This window comes from Amblyraja radiata, chromosome 19 (genome assembly GCF_010909765.2).
Source record: "Amblyraja radiata isolate CabotCenter1 chromosome 19, sAmbRad1.1.pri, whole genome shotgun sequence".
In the NCBI taxonomy this organism is placed as follows: Eukaryota; Metazoa; Chordata; class Chondrichthyes; order Rajiformes; family Rajidae; genus Amblyraja; species Amblyraja radiata.
The window spans coordinates 8,872,245-8,889,863 of NC_045974.1; the positions used below are offsets into that span (position 1 = coordinate 8,872,245).

The window sequence follows — 17,619 nt, forward strand, 5'->3', positions numbered from 1 at the left end:
GAGATTCACCACTCTCTGTGTGAAAAATGTTTTCCCATCTCGGTCCTAAAAGATTTCCCCCTTATCCTTAAACTGTGACCCCTTGTTCTGGACTTCCCCAACATCGGGAACCATCTTCCTGCATCTAGCCTGTCCAACCCCTTAAGAATTTTGTAAGTTTCTATAAGATCCCCCCTCAATCTTCTAAAGTCTAGCGAGTACAAGCCGAGTCTATCCAGTCTTTCTTCATATGAAAGTCCTGACATCCCAGGAATCAGTCTGGTGAACCTTCTCTGTACTCCCTCTATGGCAAGAATGTCTTTCCTCAGATTTGGAGACCAAAACTGTACGCAATACTCCAGGTGTGGTCTCACCAAGACCCTGTACAACTGCGGTAGAACCTCCCTGCTCCTATACGCAAATCCTTTTGCTATGAATGCTAACATACCATTCGCCTTCTTCACTGCCTGCTGCACCTGCATGCCTACTTTTAATGTTCAAAAAGGAACTGCAGGTGATTCGATATTGCCTACTTTTAATGACTGGTTTACCATGACATGCAGGTCTCGTTGCATCTCCCCCTTTCCTAATCGGCCACCATTCAGATAATAGTCTACTTTCCTGTTTTTGCCACCAAAGTGGATAACTTCACATTTATCCACATTATACTGCATTATATGGCTTGTCTCCACGCTGTATCTCCAGTCAATCCTAAAGGTTGGTGTTGGTCAAGGGTTCCCAACCTGGGGTAAATTTACCACCAGGGGGTAAATTTGTTGATTCTGGATTTGTACATATTTGACTGACTGTGTTTGGTTCTGGTATACCGGTATGTGTTCATCATTAGTTGTTCATAAATAAGTGAAATAACATTGTTATGTGCTATTGAAGTTGCCAGGGGTGAACGGGACGAAAAAGGTTGGAAACCCCTGGTGTAGGCAATTCAATCCTTTGTGCCCACTCTACTGTTCAATGAAGTAATGGCTGATCTGTTACCTCAGCACCACTTTCCTGTACTAACACTTTAACTCTTGATTCCCAGAGTATCCAAAACAGCTATTAATCTCTGGTTTTTAGATAAGCAATGACTGAGCCCCCACAGACACTTAGGAGGACAAATCCAAAGATTCTCTGCCCTCTAAGTGAAATCCGACCCTCCATTTCGAGACCGTGAACAGCAACTGTGGGCGGTTGAGTAATGCCCCTGCCCCACATAGGAAACCTGAAGGGTAACCTCTGGAGACTTTGCGCCCCACCCAAGGTTTCCGTGCGGTTCCTGGAGGTTTTTGTCAGTCTCCCTACCTGCTTCCACGACCTGCAACCTCCGGCAACCACCTGCAACCTCCGGGAACCGCACGGAAACCTTGGGTGGGGCGCAAAGTCTCCAGAGGTTTCCGTTCAGGTTTCCTAAGTGGGACAGGGGCTTTACAGCGCCAGACACCCGGGTTCGATCCTGACTATGGGTGCTGTCTGTGTGGAGTTTGTACATTCTCCCTGTGACTGTGTGGGTTTTCTCTGGGTGCTCCGGTTTCCTCCCACGCTCCAAAGGCATACAGGTGTGTAGCTTAATTAGCTTCAGTAAAATTATAAATTGCCAGATAGTGCCATGTGTATGGGGAAATCGCTTGTTGGTGTGGACTCGGTGAGCCGAAGGGCCTGTTCTCATGCTATATCTCTAAATGTTTTAATGTCTAAAACTAAAGGAAACATCACACACAGCCTTCTATGATACTTGTTTGAGTATCAAAGTATGATGTTTACCATTTGTTTTGGATTTTAAGGTTGCTTTTATCCTGATAAATCATTTCATGCTTCCAAGTGACTTAATGAGAAATAAGAAAGATGCTACATCTACCTTCACTATTTTTATGAGCGTCTTCAGCTGGTAGAGATGTAGCTGTAGATCCATTCGGTCTGTCAGCCAGTCACAGATGACTTTGATTGTGGTGGTGTACCATCGCTGGGGAAAGAAAAATACAGCAATGAACACAAAGCATAGTGAACCAGAAAGCCTATTTCCTTTTCATCGGTACACTAATATTACCTTGTATGAGCCACAGTCACCCTGCTACTTTCCTCTTCTTTATACCCGCATATCCCATCCTCAAGTATCTCATTGGCCTTTTATTCCCCCCCCCTCCCCCCCCCTCCCCCCCCCCCCCTCCCCCCCCCCCTCCCCCCCCCTCCCCCCCCCCCCCCTCCCCCCCCCCCCCTCCCCACCTCACCCAGTCCCCTTGCACCAACATCCTTCCTTCTGACTTTGCAATTCACTCTTATCTCCTTATCTGTCACCCTTTTGTCTCCTTAAGGGCCTGTCCCACTATGCGAGTTTACCCAAGAGCTCTCCCAAGTTAAAAAAAATAAATCAAACTCGTGGTAAGCACGTAGAATGTATGTATCGGGTACGTCGGAGCTCGGGAATGTATGTATCGGGGCTCGGAGCTCTTAGCGGCTCGTAACACTAACGGCAGGTACTCGGGAAACGCGGTAAGCTCGTGAAGTTTTTCAACATGTTGAAAAATGTCCACGAGAGCCCCGAGTATCTACAAGCGGCTTTTACCGTAATTCTCTGAGTTCGAATCAGGGGAAACTCGGGAGAAATCTTTAATTACCTTGTACAGTGGGACAGGCCCTTTGGTCACTGACTCCACCCATCTGCCAATCAAGCCAGCCCCTTACCTGTATCCACCTATCACTTGTGTAGGAAGGAACTGCAGACGCTGGTTTACACCGAAGGTAGACACACAAAATGCTGGAGAGAATGACCCGTCTCGAAGGGTCTCGAGCCGAAACGTCACCCATTCCTTATATCCAGGGCTGTTGCCTGTCCCGCTGAGTTACTCCAACGTTTTGTGTCTACCCACCATCACTTGTCCCGCCCTCACTTCAATTTTTCAGCTTTCTCCCCCTCCCGACCTGAAGCATTGCCTGTCCACTTCCTTTAATAGATGTTGCCTGACACGCATAGTTCCTCCAGTGCTTTGTATTTTGCTCAAGATTCCAGCTTCTGCAGTTCCTTGTGTGTGCAAGCTATGACTTGTTGGATAATCAAGGAGTTAGTTCTTTAGAATAGATAGGAGATTATCTGTTAACAAATCTAGAATTTGTCATCAACTCAATTACCCTGCCAACACCTGACACGAAAACAGTCAAACGACAGATTGATCGACTTATATGAAGGTGAGTCATCTTAAATGGGAAAATATGTACAAAATATCGACACAAAGTGCTGGAGTAACTCTGCGGCTCAGGCAGCATCTCTGGTGCATTTCATTAAAAAGGATAAACACCACCAGATTTAGATTTACCCCCAATCTCTTTTTCTTTATAACATGACCACGATCTTTATACCAAATCCAAACTAACCAACAAAGAAGACAAACCACATTTGATTGGCCAGATCTGCTTGCACCAATACATAACCCTAACATGGAAACCACATCTCACTCCTATTGTGACCTCCGAACAGTTTTCATTAATTAATCAATGGAGTGCTTAAATTGTTAAAATCAAATTGCAATCTTGCACAATATGTATAGTAGATTCATGTGGAACTTGGGCGGCACAGCTGGTGAAACAGCTGCCTCACAGTGCATGAGATTTAGGTTTGAACCTGGTCTCGGGTGCTATACATGTGTAGTTTGCACGTTCCCCCCATGACCAGGTGGGGTTTCCTCGGGTGCTCTGGTTTCCCACCACATCCCAAAGTCACGTGGGTTCGGAGGTTCATTAGCCTTCAATGAATCAATGATACTTTCAATGATTCAATGATGCTTCATTGTCACATGTGCCGAGGTACGGTGAAATGCTTTGCTTTGCAAACAACGCCGGAAGGTCATACAGCAGACGTCACCAAGGCAGTAGACAAATGTCGTCACGTTTTGGCGTAGACAGAGTTGCAAACTGAGTGAATTGCCCCTCGTGTGCATGGAGTGGATGCAAAAGTGGGATTGCATAGAACTAGTGTGAATGGGAGATCGATGGCCGGCATGGACTTGCTGGGCCAAAGGGCCTGTTCCCATACTGTATCTTCCAATCAATTCTGATGCTTTTCAGGGCAAACTCAATGTGGGCACCAGACCAGAACACACGGCCCCAGAGCAGAAGCATCCACGTGGCGGGGCTGGAAACTGGATGTATCCTGAGTTAATTCTGCTACCACCATCGTCTCCTGCGACAAGTGACGGCTCCCACTGATTGTCGCCGGAAGCTTGCGTCCTTTTCAGGGCGAACGGTGACAGCGGGGCCAAGATTTGTAACAAGATGGACACGGAAAGAAGAAGAAGCCCAGAACACACACGATGACAGATTTGTAAGTACCAAGCAGTAAAGGACTGATACCTCCATTTTAAGCTTTCAGTCCAGTGTTAATATCGTTGAGGAGATCAAAATCAAAGATGCGAAGTTATAAATGACAATTATAACTTTTATATTACAACCTACTTTTCTCACAACTGAATAAAAAAACATGAAGGATGTAAACTGTGATATATCACATCTAACACTGTCAACGATTAAAACCTTGTTATCCTGCTGATTCCTCAGTCATGATTTGAAAGGGCATTTTTTTGCCCCATCTCTCCTGAACGGTGGAAAGCAAGGAAGGGTTGCTGTGCTCGACACGGCCTGACCTCTATATTTCTTCGCTCCATTTCGTGCATGACGCCAGGCTGGCAAGCCACATTAGCAGCCCATTTCCTCATCAAACCCGCACTCGCTTTCCTGTCCAGCAAGGTCCAACAAATCAACAGGAGCGCAGAAAACAGAACATCAGTCTAATCTATCCATTTAAGGCACATTTTCAAAACCTGGTATGACCAAAGGTTTTTTTTTTTTTTCAGAGGCAGCTTAAGAGCTGAGACAGGGAAAGATGACTCAGAAGATGTTTCAAATGTTGCCATTTATGCATCACCAATGTAAAAAGAGAACAGGGGCACGGCACCCGAAATGTGTAGGAAGGAACTGCGGATACCGAAGGTAGACCCAAGATGCTGGAGTAACTCGGCGGGACAGGCAGCATCTCTGGGGAGAGGGAATGGGTGACGTTTCTGGTCGAGACCCTTCTACAGACTGAGAGTCAGGGGAGAGGGAAATTAGGTACATGGAAAGGTGCGAAGAGCATGTAAGGTGTGAAAAGGACAGATCAAAGCAGACGATGATCGCCCGCTGTATTGGATAGTACGGTGAAGTGAGAAGGGCAATTGCATCAAAAGGGCAACAAGCACCATTACTTCATCATCGTCTTTCATCTCTTTCACACCCCACTCCAGACTGCAGGAGTACGCGCTGAGGGTCGCACTGAAGCTCGGTGCAGCCAACGCCATGGCTCTGTGGGGGACGACCAGGGTGTAGGGTGTTTCCGCTGCTGGCCATTGGGGGAGCAGAGTGTGTTGGAGACACCCCTTAAACAAGGGAAGGGACTTCACACCAGGGGGACACGCGAGTGGCAAGGGCGAGGGAATAAAATTGTACAATTTGTAGGAACACTGCACTAGGACGCATTGAATGTATGTATAGCCTCTGAGAATGGTGGAATAATTTTTTTACACAGCACCTGTATTGTGTACAAAATGCTGGAGTAACTCAGCGGGACACGCAGAATCTCTGGAGAGATGGAATGGGCGACATTTCATAGAAACATAGAAAATTGGTGCAGGAGTAGGCCATTTGGCCCTTCGAGCCTGCACCACCATTCAGCTAGCACCGCCATTCAATATGATCATGGCTGATCAACCCAAATCAGTACCCCGTTCCTGCTCTATCCCCATATCCCTTGATTCCGTTAGCCCTGAGAGTCGGGTCTCTTCAGACACTGAAGAAGAGTCTTGACCTGAAACGTCACCCATTCCTTTTCTCCAGAGATGCTGCCTGCCCCGCTGAGTTACTCCAGCATTTTGTTTCCATCTTCGGTTTAAACCAGCACCTGCAGTTCCTTCCTACAACTGGTTTGTATATATTTTCTTACACTGAATAAAGTTTATTTTGAATTGCAAATAAAACCCCAACACCACCCTCAGTGTTCCCCCGCAAGGCTGCCGACCTTTAGTTGTGCATTAAGAAGCTATTGCATCGGCTTCGAATCCCAACCATGTTCACTGGTGTCACGGCCACCGAAAGACTTTCCCCGCTATTGTCGGTGGAGACTGACAAAGGCAGCAGACTCGAGTAAATGCAACAGCTTGGCTCCCTTGCAGCTGCGGAGGAGGAGATTTCCCATGCAGCATACGCGTCGCACAATAGCAGGGGCGAGCTCTTTGTCGCACCCAGCCTCCATCTATTCCCCCCCCCCCCAACCAAAGATTACAGGGGGGGCTGCTACGATCTGCACCCGATGCAAATTATCGGCAACACCTTTGCTGCAAGCTGCGTATTCACCCAATAGAAACATACCAAGAAATACCACCAAAATTAAAACTTTAGTCATCATGGATTTAATTTTTGGGAGTCCTCACTCTGACCTTTCTTCGGTATCAAAAACCATGGCAATTATCTATTTTAATTTGGATTATCCCTCTCCCTGACCTTTCTAAATGCACCCTTGACAATCGCCACTAAACAACAAATTAATTACAGCTGAAATGCATTCACTCTTCATAGGTAAATGACGCTGATTAGAAAATGATGAGAGTACAGATGTCCTACAGTCTTTTTTTGTTGCTGCTTCTGTTCATTGCTGTTTGATGCAGTGGTTTGAGTAAATATGAGTGGTTGGTGGGAGGGACGTGAGTGGATGGCGGTACACGAACCCTATCCTACATACGATTAAATAAAAAAAACTCACCAAAGCCAATTAACCTACAAACCTGTACGTCTTTGGATGTGGGTTTCATCCTGGGTTTCAACAACTAAGTTACAGTTGAATAAGTTAGGTCTTTATTCTCTGGAGCGCAGAAGGTTAAGGGGGGACTTGATAGAGGTCTTTAAAATGATGAGAGGGATAGACAGAGTTGACGTGATCAAGCTTTTCCCTTTGAGAATAGGGAAGATTCAAACAAGAGGACATGACTTCAGAATTAAGGGACAGAAGTTTAGGGGTAACATGAGGGGGAACTTCTTTACTCAGAGAGTGGTAGCGGTGTGGAATGAGCTTCCAGTGGAAGTGGTGGCGGCAGGTTCGTTGGTATCATTTAAAAATAAATTGGATAGGCATATGGATGCGAAGGGAATGGAGGGTTATGGTATGAGTGCAGGCAGGTGGGACTAAGGGAAAAAAGTTGTTCGGCACGGACTTGTAGGGCCGAGATGGCCTGTTTCCGTGCTGTAATTGTTATATGGTTATATGGTTATATGGGAGGAAACTGGAGCACCCGGAGAAATTTCCCCGCGGTCCCGGGGAGAACGTACAAACTCCACGCAGACAGCCCCCGTAGTCAGGATCAAACCTGGGTCTCTGGAGCTGTAAGGCAGCAACTCTACTGCTGCGCCACTGTGTCGCCCCAAGAAATCAGTTTAGTTTAGTTTAGAGATGCAGCACGGAAACAGGCCCTGTGGCCCACCGAGTCTGCGCCGAACAGCGATCACCCTGTACACTAGCACTATCCTACACACTAGGGTCAATTTTTAAAAGACAATTTTACCGAAGAAAATTAACCTACAAACCTGTATGTCTTTGGAATGTGGGAGGAAACCAGAGCACCTGGAGAAAACCCACATAGTCAAGGGGAGAACGAACATGGATGGACAACGACCCACCAATTCAGCTACATGGACAATCACTCACCATGTCAGCTATGTGGCCACTTTTGCAGACCCTTGTACATAACACTATGATGCCCGCTTCATAATTTACAGATGAGAGGCATTGACTTGGAAATATGTTCATTGATCATCCATTTTCCCCGACACTGAACTATTAATAGGGGCAGTAGGAGACATGGAGACAGAAGGAACAGCAGATGCAGGAAATTTGGCAAAGTGCTAGAGCTTCCCAGCAGGTCAGGCGGCATCTGCGGAGGAAATGGATCTGCGTCATTTCGGGTCAAGGACCCTCCGACATGCTCTGTTGAAAAGCCAGGGAAGATCGAGAGCCAGTTCTGCTTCTAAAAAAGCCCATCCGATGTTTCACTGAGAGTGCGAATGCCAACATCAAGTTCCCAGTGAAGGAAGGAACTGCAGATGCTGGTTTACACCGAAAATAGAAACAAAATGCTGGAGTAACTCATCGGGCCAGGCGGCATCTCTGGAGAAAAAGGATGGGTGATGTTTTGGGTCGAGCTGCTTCTTCAAACTGAAAAAGGGTCTCGACACGAAACGTCATAATATTCCTTTTCTCCAGAGATGCCGCCCGACCCTTTGAGTTACTCCAGCTTTTTTGTGTCTGTCTTCTAAGTTTCCACTGCTGGATTGTTTTGTCCTTAAGCTTGATAAACTGATCTCCTGCCTCATTCTGCCGACAGGGGATGGATTTTACTGTGTGTTTTCAAGCAGAAAACTGACCCTCCTTACAGCCCTGTCCCACGGTACGAGTTCATTCCAAGAGCTCTCCCGAGTTTGCCCTGATTCGAACTCGGAGATTTACGGTAATGGCCACTGGTCGGTACTCGGGGCTCTCGTGGACATTTTTCAACATGTTGAAAAATCTTCACGAGTCTTCCCGTGCTTACCTGTCGTTAGCGAGTCTTCCCGAGTACCTGCTGTTAGCGTTATGTGCCGCTAAGAGACGTCCTCGAGCTCCAACGTGCCCGCTACGTTCATTCTCCGTGCTTACCACGAGTTTAATTTTTTTTAAACTCGGGAGAGCTCTTGGAATTAACTCGTAACGTGGGACAGGGCTATTAATATACACCAAATTTATTCTGTAAAAATCCAGGGGATGAATCTTCAAGAGGATAGTTGACAAAGGCAAATCACAGTTGTGAGACTGGCCACAGAATGTTAGCCTAATTTGGTGATGCTCCCCAGGCATTCACTAATTACTAATTTAGTCTGAGCCTCAAACCATATAGGGCTGCCTCAAGGGTGGCTAGTCTGAGGATTTTTGCAAGTCGTGGTACGTAAAGGTAGACACAAAGTGCTGGAGTAACTCAGCGGGTCAGGCAGCATCTCTGGAGGACATGAATGGGTGACGTTTTGGGTCGGGTCAGATTGAAAACGGGTCCCGACCCGAAAGGTCACCCCATTCTTTTTTCTCCAGAGATGCTGCCTGACCCGCTGAGTTACTCCAGCGTTTTGTGTACATCTTCGGTGTAAACCAGCATCTGCAGTTCTTTGTTTCTACAAGTCATTGTGCATGTCAGCTGCATTTCAAGGGTTGCCATCTCACCTCAGTATCCTTTGAATTGATTGAATATGTTATTATCACATGTGACTATGTCACCATGAAATTCTTTGCTTGCATCCCCCAAGGTATGCAACTAGTGGCCCATAAAGGGTGCTTACAAAGTAACAAATCCACCCCCCCCCCCCCACCCGACCCCTTGCGCTAGTTCCCCCTTTGTTCTCCCCCCCCCCCCCCCCACACGGCGGTCGCCCCAAGCTGGGTCCTCCATAGTAATTTGCAATAGACAATAGACAATAGGTGCAGGAGTAGGCCATTCGGCCCTTTGAGCCAGCACCGCCATTCAATATGATCATGGCTGATCATCCCCAAACAGTACCCCGTTCCTGCCTTCTCCCCATATCCCCTGACTCCGCTATTTTTAAGAGCCCTTTCTGGAAACAGCCGATAGAACACAAGAGCTCTGCATTAACTGCTGCAAAGATCACCGTGTCCTTCTCCGAACCTTTGAGGCAAACGCACAGCCCCCACGGAGGTGGGTAACCCTCTCATCCACACCTGAGCCACCTCCAAGGCAGCCTCCGATGAGGATGAAACCCCACTGGTGCGCTTGGTACGTTCGATTATCTTGACCATGCACATTAGGTCTCTTATCGAAAACCTGTCGCCACCTCGTCCCACGACAAAGAACCTCCCTCCCAAGTGACACAGGCTTGTATTAAGAAGCGTAGGCTAGTTTTAACCCCTCTTAGCACTTCACAACTCCTGCTCCCTGCTGAAGCATCCTGCCAATTAGTCACATCGCAAGCACTGAATGGACCCTGAAGTCCCACAAATAGGGGCCTCCCTTTAAGGTGAAGGGGGAAAGATTTGATAGGAACCTGAGCGGTAACTGTTTTTACACAAAGGGTGGTGGGCATTTGGAAGGAGCTGCCGGAGGAGGTAGTTGAAGCAGGGACTTAAACATTGCAATGTCTAAGACATATTGTAGACAGGTACACGGATAGGACAGGTTTAGAGGGATATGGGCCAAATGCGGGCAGGTGAGACTAGTGCAGATGGGACATGTTGGGCGGTGTGTGGGCAAGTTGGGCTGAAGTGCCTGTTTCCACGCTGTATCACTCCTAAGCTAGTTTGCATTCCACCAAATGGGTGCAAGTTAACCGTGTGTTTTACTTGGAAAACACGTCCCGGACTTTCAGTCTTTATTGCGTTTGAACCCCAAGTGACGGTGGCATAAAACTGGCAGGACATTTCTCGCAGCGGGGCCCATGCTGATCAGCAGATGACGTTTTCTTGTGCGTCGTACGCAGAGCCAAACACAAATAGCTCACGCAACTGTCGTCACGCCGAAAGTGGCAGGAGAAGGATTTGTCTTCAGTATCGGAGCTTCCTCTGAGCTCTTCACAGGCAAGCAGGAGCTGGGGCCACAGCTAACCCTGGTAGTAGCAGCAGAAATCTTTTGCAGTGTTCACATTTCAGAGCCGCAGCCCCCAGTCTTCCTCGCTGTTCCGGGGGGGAGGGGGGGGGATGGGGGGCTCCCCTGCACGCGGATTTTCAATTGTGGGAACATTTCTCTTAATTAGTCACAGCTAATTAGTGTTCTGGCACAGAAAAGGAGGCAGAAATGTCAGAGGTACACGGCTACATCTCACTTAATCCTTTGATAATAATTTAGCCTCCAGGGAGTGGCTCAAACTGCGGTAAGTAGGCTGACAATACGGCAAAATTAGGTGGGCAGCAGACCATCAGAAGCAAAGAATAAGACGTGCTATCAGCTCCTGCTGAGCACCAACAGGCGGCTAACTCACTGACAGATGAGGTGCCTGTTTAAGTCTGCCATATTAATTAGCTGAATTCTACCATCCATGCTACATATGGCCAGCTGCAACATGTGGACTTGTGTGTTTTTTTTTTTCCTTTTTCTTCTGGTTCATGCCAAATAATAGCTCCAGTGGTATGAATATTGATTTCTCTAACTTCAAGTAACCCTTACATTCCCTCTCTCTCCACCACCCCCCCCCCTACCCAACTTGCACCAGCTTCTCGTTCTCACCTAGCAAACAGCCAACAGTGGCCTGTTTCCTTTATCATTTTTTTTTTGAATGTCTTTCATTCATTTGTTCTACATCTCTCTGCATCACCATCTATAATATCACATTGCGCTTTCCACCGACTCTCAGTCTGAGGAAGGGTCTCGACCCGAAACGTCACCCGTTCCTTCTCTCAAGAGACGCTGCCCGTCCCGCTGAGTTACTCCAGCATTTTGTGTCTAGCTCCGAACCAGAGACGCCGTCTCATATTTTTCAGGAATTGACCGATTTCTCAGCTCGATCTAAAACCTTTCCCACTAGTGTAAGAATTATTTCCACAGAGTGCAGTAGGGATGAGCTCTGCAGAACAGCTTGCTGTGGGCGCTCACAAAAAGGAACAAATAACCGTAATAAAAACAGAAATAATTCTCCCATCTCAAAACACAAAATGTGGCTTTCACCTAATTGAATATGGTGTAGCAGAAGACACGTCTGCGCTAATCAGGGCTGGGGAAAGGTTTGTTCTCAAGGCCTGACAGGAATGATTGTATTAAAGACATCAAACTAGAGGATTTCAGCAGCAATCATTAATCCTTGCAGCAGGATTTTTTTTTGATTTTCCCCACCTCATTTTAGAAGGTCCCTATACGTTAGAAGACGGGAACTGCAGATGCTGGCTAACACACAAAAGGACGCAAAGTGCTGAAGTAACCCAGCGGGTCAGGCAGCATCACTGGAGAACGTGGATAGGTGACGTGCCAGGTCGAGACCCTTCTTCAGCCAGAAGAGGGGCTTCACTCTGAAGAAACATCAGGTGATGTTTCGGGTCGAGACCCTTCTAAGTTTAAGATGGACACAAAATGCTGGAGTAACTCAGCGGGTCAGGCGGCATCCCTGGTGAAAAGGAATGGGTGATGTTTTAGGTCGAGACCCTTCTTCAGACTCAGGTTCTTGACAGCAACACACCAGTAGAAGACAAGTTAACTATACCCAGAATACTGAAGAGTACAATTTCTTGAGTCTGAAGAAGGGTTTCTTTTCTCCGGAGATGCTGCCTGTCCCACTCAGTTACTCCAGCATTTTGTGCCTATCTTTGGTGTAAACGAGCATCTACACTTCCTTCTTAGCTTGGTATAGTTTAGTTTGGAGATACAGTCCTTAAACAGGCCTTTTGGCCAACGGAGTCTGCGCCGACCAGCGATCCCCGCACACTAGGGACAATGGAAAATTCTTACTGAAGCAAATGAATCTCCAAACCTGTGCGTCTTTGTAATATGGGAGGAAACCGAAGCTCCCGGAGGAAACCCAGGCGGTCACGGGGAGAATGTACAAACTCCGTACAGACAGCACCCTTGGTCAGGATTGCATATGTCCTTAGTGCATTAATTCCTGTCACGCCTTGAGAATAAACCTTTCCACAGCTCTGAATACCATGGATGTGTCGAATTCAACACACTATATGCAACTAAGTGAAAGCCACATTTTGAGTTTTGAGACGGGAGAATTATTTACATCTTTTATGAAGACTATTTAGTCACCAGTTGCTTTTCCTGAGCGCTCACAGCCAGCTGTGAGGCAGCAACTCTACCGAGCGCCACCATGCCACCCTAAAGAGATTCTTCTCTTTGCCTAAGCATTAATGCGCCTCTTCCAGAGGCTGAGCACGCGGACCGCACATGGCCTACAGCGGTGGAGCAGCGACAGAGGACAACAAGGCTACGCTTGGCGTGGCAGACCCTGCAACACCACCAGGACAACAGACCTTCATGGTCAGATCAAGATCCCTGCACTTACAACAACTGGGACTTGAAAATGGCGCTAAATTGGCGACTCTGTGTACCGTAGCAGTGTATTTCTGCTCTGCACTTGAACTGTATCTGAGATGCTTACCTCATATGTGTGTAAGTGTTTATGTGTAGTGAATGGGAAGGCACTGCAGACGCTGGTTTAAACCGAAGATAGGACACAAAAAGCTGTAGTAACTCAGCGGGACAGGCAGCATCTCTGGAGGGAAGGAATGGGTGATGTTTTGGGTCAAGACTAGGGTTGCCAACTTTCTCACTCCCAAATAAGGGGCAAACGGTCAAAGTAAGGGACAAATTCCCGACGGCAATTCGTTGACCGACTCGGCCGTGGCTGTGAATGATGAGTTGGCCCGGGTGCTGGACTGCACACAATGCCCAGCAGGCAGGCCAGATGAGGAATTTTGGCCCGGGCGCGACGTCGCGCGCAAAGTCTGGCACCCCATCCAACTCATGAACCGATGAACAACCATGAGAAGGAGGGGTGGTGGTGTCATCGGTAAGCGAAGATCCGAAGGTTGGACTGCTGGCTGGGCTGCTGACCGACAGGGTCACGGGCGAGGCGCTGCTGCTGCACTACGTCGGGATGGGTGAGGCGGGGCCGGATGCAGCGCTCCAACCCGACAGTCCCCTCGACCCAAGTAGTAGCAGTCAAATACGGGACAAGGGCGGTCCCGTATTGGACAAACCAATTTAACCCAATATAGGGAGGTTGCACGGCAGTCGGGTCACGACCCATGACCCATACTGTTGCTACGCTACGCCAACTGGAGTACACGCGATAAACAGCAGGTAAGCACTGATCATTGTTTCCTGCGTAGCGGGCCCGTTAAAACCCGCCAAAATGGTCAATTCTTGCGCTGTAAATAATTATGGAAATCGGGATAAGCGTGAGAGACATTTATCCTCCTTCAGAATTCCAAAAGTGGGGAGAAATGACCGTAGATAGACGCGAGAGCTGAAGGGACAACAACAGTCAGAGTGCTTGGCGAACATTGGCCGTTTGCTCACTACATTTCATCAACAGTAAGACATTATTTGTTGGTTTTTTCTTGATTCCTTTGGCATCTAAAAAGTTTCAGAAGTGATAACCTTGGCTGTAAAATTTTTAAATCGCCCATGGTTCTCAAGTGGGATTTTACATACAAAAAGAAAACGCCTCTGAAGCAAAATTTATCATTAAAAAAAAAAAAATCGCAAACCATATGTGGGTTTTGAATTACATTTTACTCAGATGCAAGCCAAGGAATGGCATAATTGTTAGCTGTTAATTGGACATAATCAACGTCAGCAAATTGTTGACAATATCTTATTGAAAGGGAGTGGGTGTTTAAGCTGTCAGGTCATTTTATTATTTGCCAAAATATACATCTCAATAGCATAATGATAGGAAACTTACTTTTCCACACACCACTCGTAAGTCTGGAGATTTTTTTAATGATAAATTTAGCTTCAGAAGCGTTTTCTTTTTGTATGTAAAAACCCACTTCAGAACCATGGGCGATTTAAAAAATTTTACAGCCAGATTTATCACTTCTGAGACTTTTTAGATACCAAAAGAATCAAGAAAAACCCAAATAATGGCTTACAAATGAAATACAATGAGCAAACGCGATAATTACCAATATTTTCAATTTCGATATCTGCACGGCCAATGTTCGCCAAGCACTTTAACTGTTGTTGCCCCTTCAGCTCTCGCTTCTCTTTACCTTCATTTCGAATTAGAATTAGAATTAGATTCCTTTATTGTCATTCAGACCTTTCGGTCTGAACGAAATTATGTTGCCTGCAGTCATACACAGAACCAATAAAAACAAAACATACAATAAACACAAATTAAACATCCACCACAGTGAGTTCACCAAGCACATCCTCACTGTGATGGAGGCAAAGTCTTAGTCTCCGTCTATTCCCTCCTTGTTCTCCCTCTGCGCTGAGGCGATCGATCCAGGACGGAGATGCCGCCCTCCAGTTCAGCGAACCTCCGTGGTGATGTCGCCGCCGCCGAAAGCCGGAACGCCGTCTCCGCTCCGAGACGGCCCGCCACAGCATCAGCTCCGGGCAGCTGCCCCAGCTCCGGGTCCCGCAGTCTCCGCTCTGGGCCGCCGCCCCAGCTCCGGGTCCCGCAGTCTCCGCTCCGGGCCGCTGCCCCAGCTCCCGCAGTCTCAGCTCCGGGCCGCTGCCCCAGCTCCGGGCCGCCGCCCCAGCTCCGGGCCGCCGCCCCAGCTCCGGGCCGCCGCCCCAGCTCCGGGTCCCGCAGTCTAAGCTCCGAGCCCCGCTGCATCAGCTCCAGGCCGCCGCCGAAAGCCAGAACGCCGCACCAGCAAGTCGGGCCACCGCTGCCTCAGCCCCGAAGACGGCCAGCCTCTCGTTGGTGAGTCCTGGCTGGCTCTGCCTCCGGAGCCTCGGGGTCGGTCGCAGGTTGGAGGCTGCCAGCTCCTCCATTAGGCCTCAGCGCAGACGGAGGCAGAGAAGGGGGATACGACACGAAAAAGTCGCATTCCCCCGAAGGAAGAGACAGAGAACATGTTTCACCCCCCCCCCCCCTAACACAACCCAACAAATTAAAACTTAACCAAAACAAGACAAAAAAAACAACAGAAAAAAGTAAAAACAGACGGACTGCAGGCGAGCCGCAGCTGTTAACAGCGCCGCCACTTTCGCTTCACTTTTGGAATTCTGAAGTTGGGTACATGTCTATCACGCTTACCCTGACTTCCACAATTTTTTACAGCGCAAAAATTCACCATTTGGGCGGCTTTTAACAGGTAGGAAAGTACGTGTTTCGTGTATTAACAACATATACCGGAAGCTGAGATGTCCTCCAGATGGATTGAGCGGCTCCGTGCGTCAAGCCCTATGACCCGGTCGGTGACTTTAAGTGCAACCCCCTTTAACAGGATGTCCCGACTAATAAGGCACAGTTGGCAACCCTAGTCGAGACCCTTCTTCAGACTGGGGAGATAGATAAGGATGATATATAGGGGAGATAGGTAGATATATAGGGGAAGATAGATAGATAGATATAAATAGATAAGGAAGTGGAATGTGAAAATAGGACAAAGGGAATGGAGATCAAATAAAATGAGTGATACGTACTGAACTGTATACAACAATGAAATTTCACTGTAAATTCGGTACACGTGAAAAATAAAGTACCATACCATACCATCTAGGGCTCCCTTATGACATTTTAACTGCTTGAACCACCTTGAGACAAGTTACAACTATCAAGTAGGTTCAAGTTGGTGCCTTGTTGAGTGGTAAGGCTAGTTGCTGATTCAGCAACAACAGCACCACACACGAGCAGAGGACCAGCTAACTATACTGAGAACACTGAAGAGTACAATTAAATAATCCCCGCTGTTTTATTTATCAGTGCAGCAATCCTTCTGTTTTCAGCATGTGACACTTGTCTAATTATAAGATCATTATCAAGCCAAACAAACACTCCTGCCTCTGCAGTATGCACATCATCCAGTTTAATAAGCCTCATACTTTTTCATGAGACCATCTTGAGCTGAGGGGTGCATGTTTACGTTACAGGCGTGGCATCCGAATCAAAGGGATATCATCGCGAATGGTCTCGCACAGTTGGCAGCAGGGCAAGAGGCTCAGTTGGCACCAAAGATCTTCTACAATTGAATGTGTCAATGGATATTTTAAGGCGGAGATTCTTGATTAGTACGGGCGCCAGGGGTTACGGGGAGAAGGCAGGAGAATGGGGTTGTGACGGAGAGATAGATCTGCTGTGTTACTCCAGCACTTTGTGTTTCTTTGTTAACTGTTACTCAATGTTATGTCTTGCAATAAATGTTGTAAACCTTTAGAAAGGAGATGCGGAGGAATGTCGTTAGTCAGTGGTGAATCTGTGGAACATCATTGCCACAGACGGCTGTGGAGGCCAAGTCAATGGATATTTTTAAGGCGGAGGTTGCCAGATTCTTGATTAGTAAGGTTGTCAGGGGTTATGGGGCGAAGGTGGGAAAATAGGGTTGAGAGGGAAAGATAGGTCAGCTGAGATTGAATAGCAGAGTAAACTTAAGGGCCTTCCCACGTGGCGATTTTTTTGCCGACTGCCGGCGTCATATCCGGGCCGCTAAAAGATTTTGAACATTTCAAAATCCAGAGGCGACAAAAAAAACAGTGCGACACTTGAAAAAAAACACCGCGCGCCAATACGTTATCACGCCCTGTCACACCAGAAAATTTTCAGTGACCTGATACGTCAGTCAATGATGCCAGCAGTCGCCGAAAAAAATCACATAATTAGGCCAATTGGCTTCCATATCTCACCTTAAAACTATGTCCCCTAGATCTTGAATCCGCTACTCTGGGTAAAAGACTTTATGCATCTATCGCACAATTCAATAATTGAACTTTTTGCTGGTATGCCTTCATTTGTCACTGCCGGGTTTCTGTAAAATAATTTTGCCCCTTTCCACAAAATTAGTTGCAAGTAAAATTATTTCAGAAGTTAATATTTAGACCAATGTTTCCAGTAATCCCTTCAGATTTTCTCTGATCTCCCACTTAACGTTTAATTTTTTTAGGACAGCACAGTAGAACAGCCATAGAGCTGCCGCCA

At 47.3% G+C, this 17,619-nt stretch overlaps 1 protein-coding gene across 6 annotated transcripts in view; it reads right to left on the minus strand.

Annotated features, from left to right (window-relative positions):
* cadps2 (calcium dependent secretion activator 2) overlaps positions 1 to 17,619 on the minus strand; it is a 393,466-nt gene that overhangs the window by 4,437 nt on the left and 371,410 nt on the right. For all 6 annotated transcript variants that reach the window (XM_033037622.1, XM_033037627.1, XM_033037625.1 and 3 more), the window contains one exon: positions 1,835 to 1,939. In XM_033037622.1, coding sequence (XP_032893513.1) covers positions 1,835 to 1,939 — 105 coding nt within the window. The remainder of the gene's footprint in view (positions 1 to 1,834; positions 1,940 to 17,619) is intronic.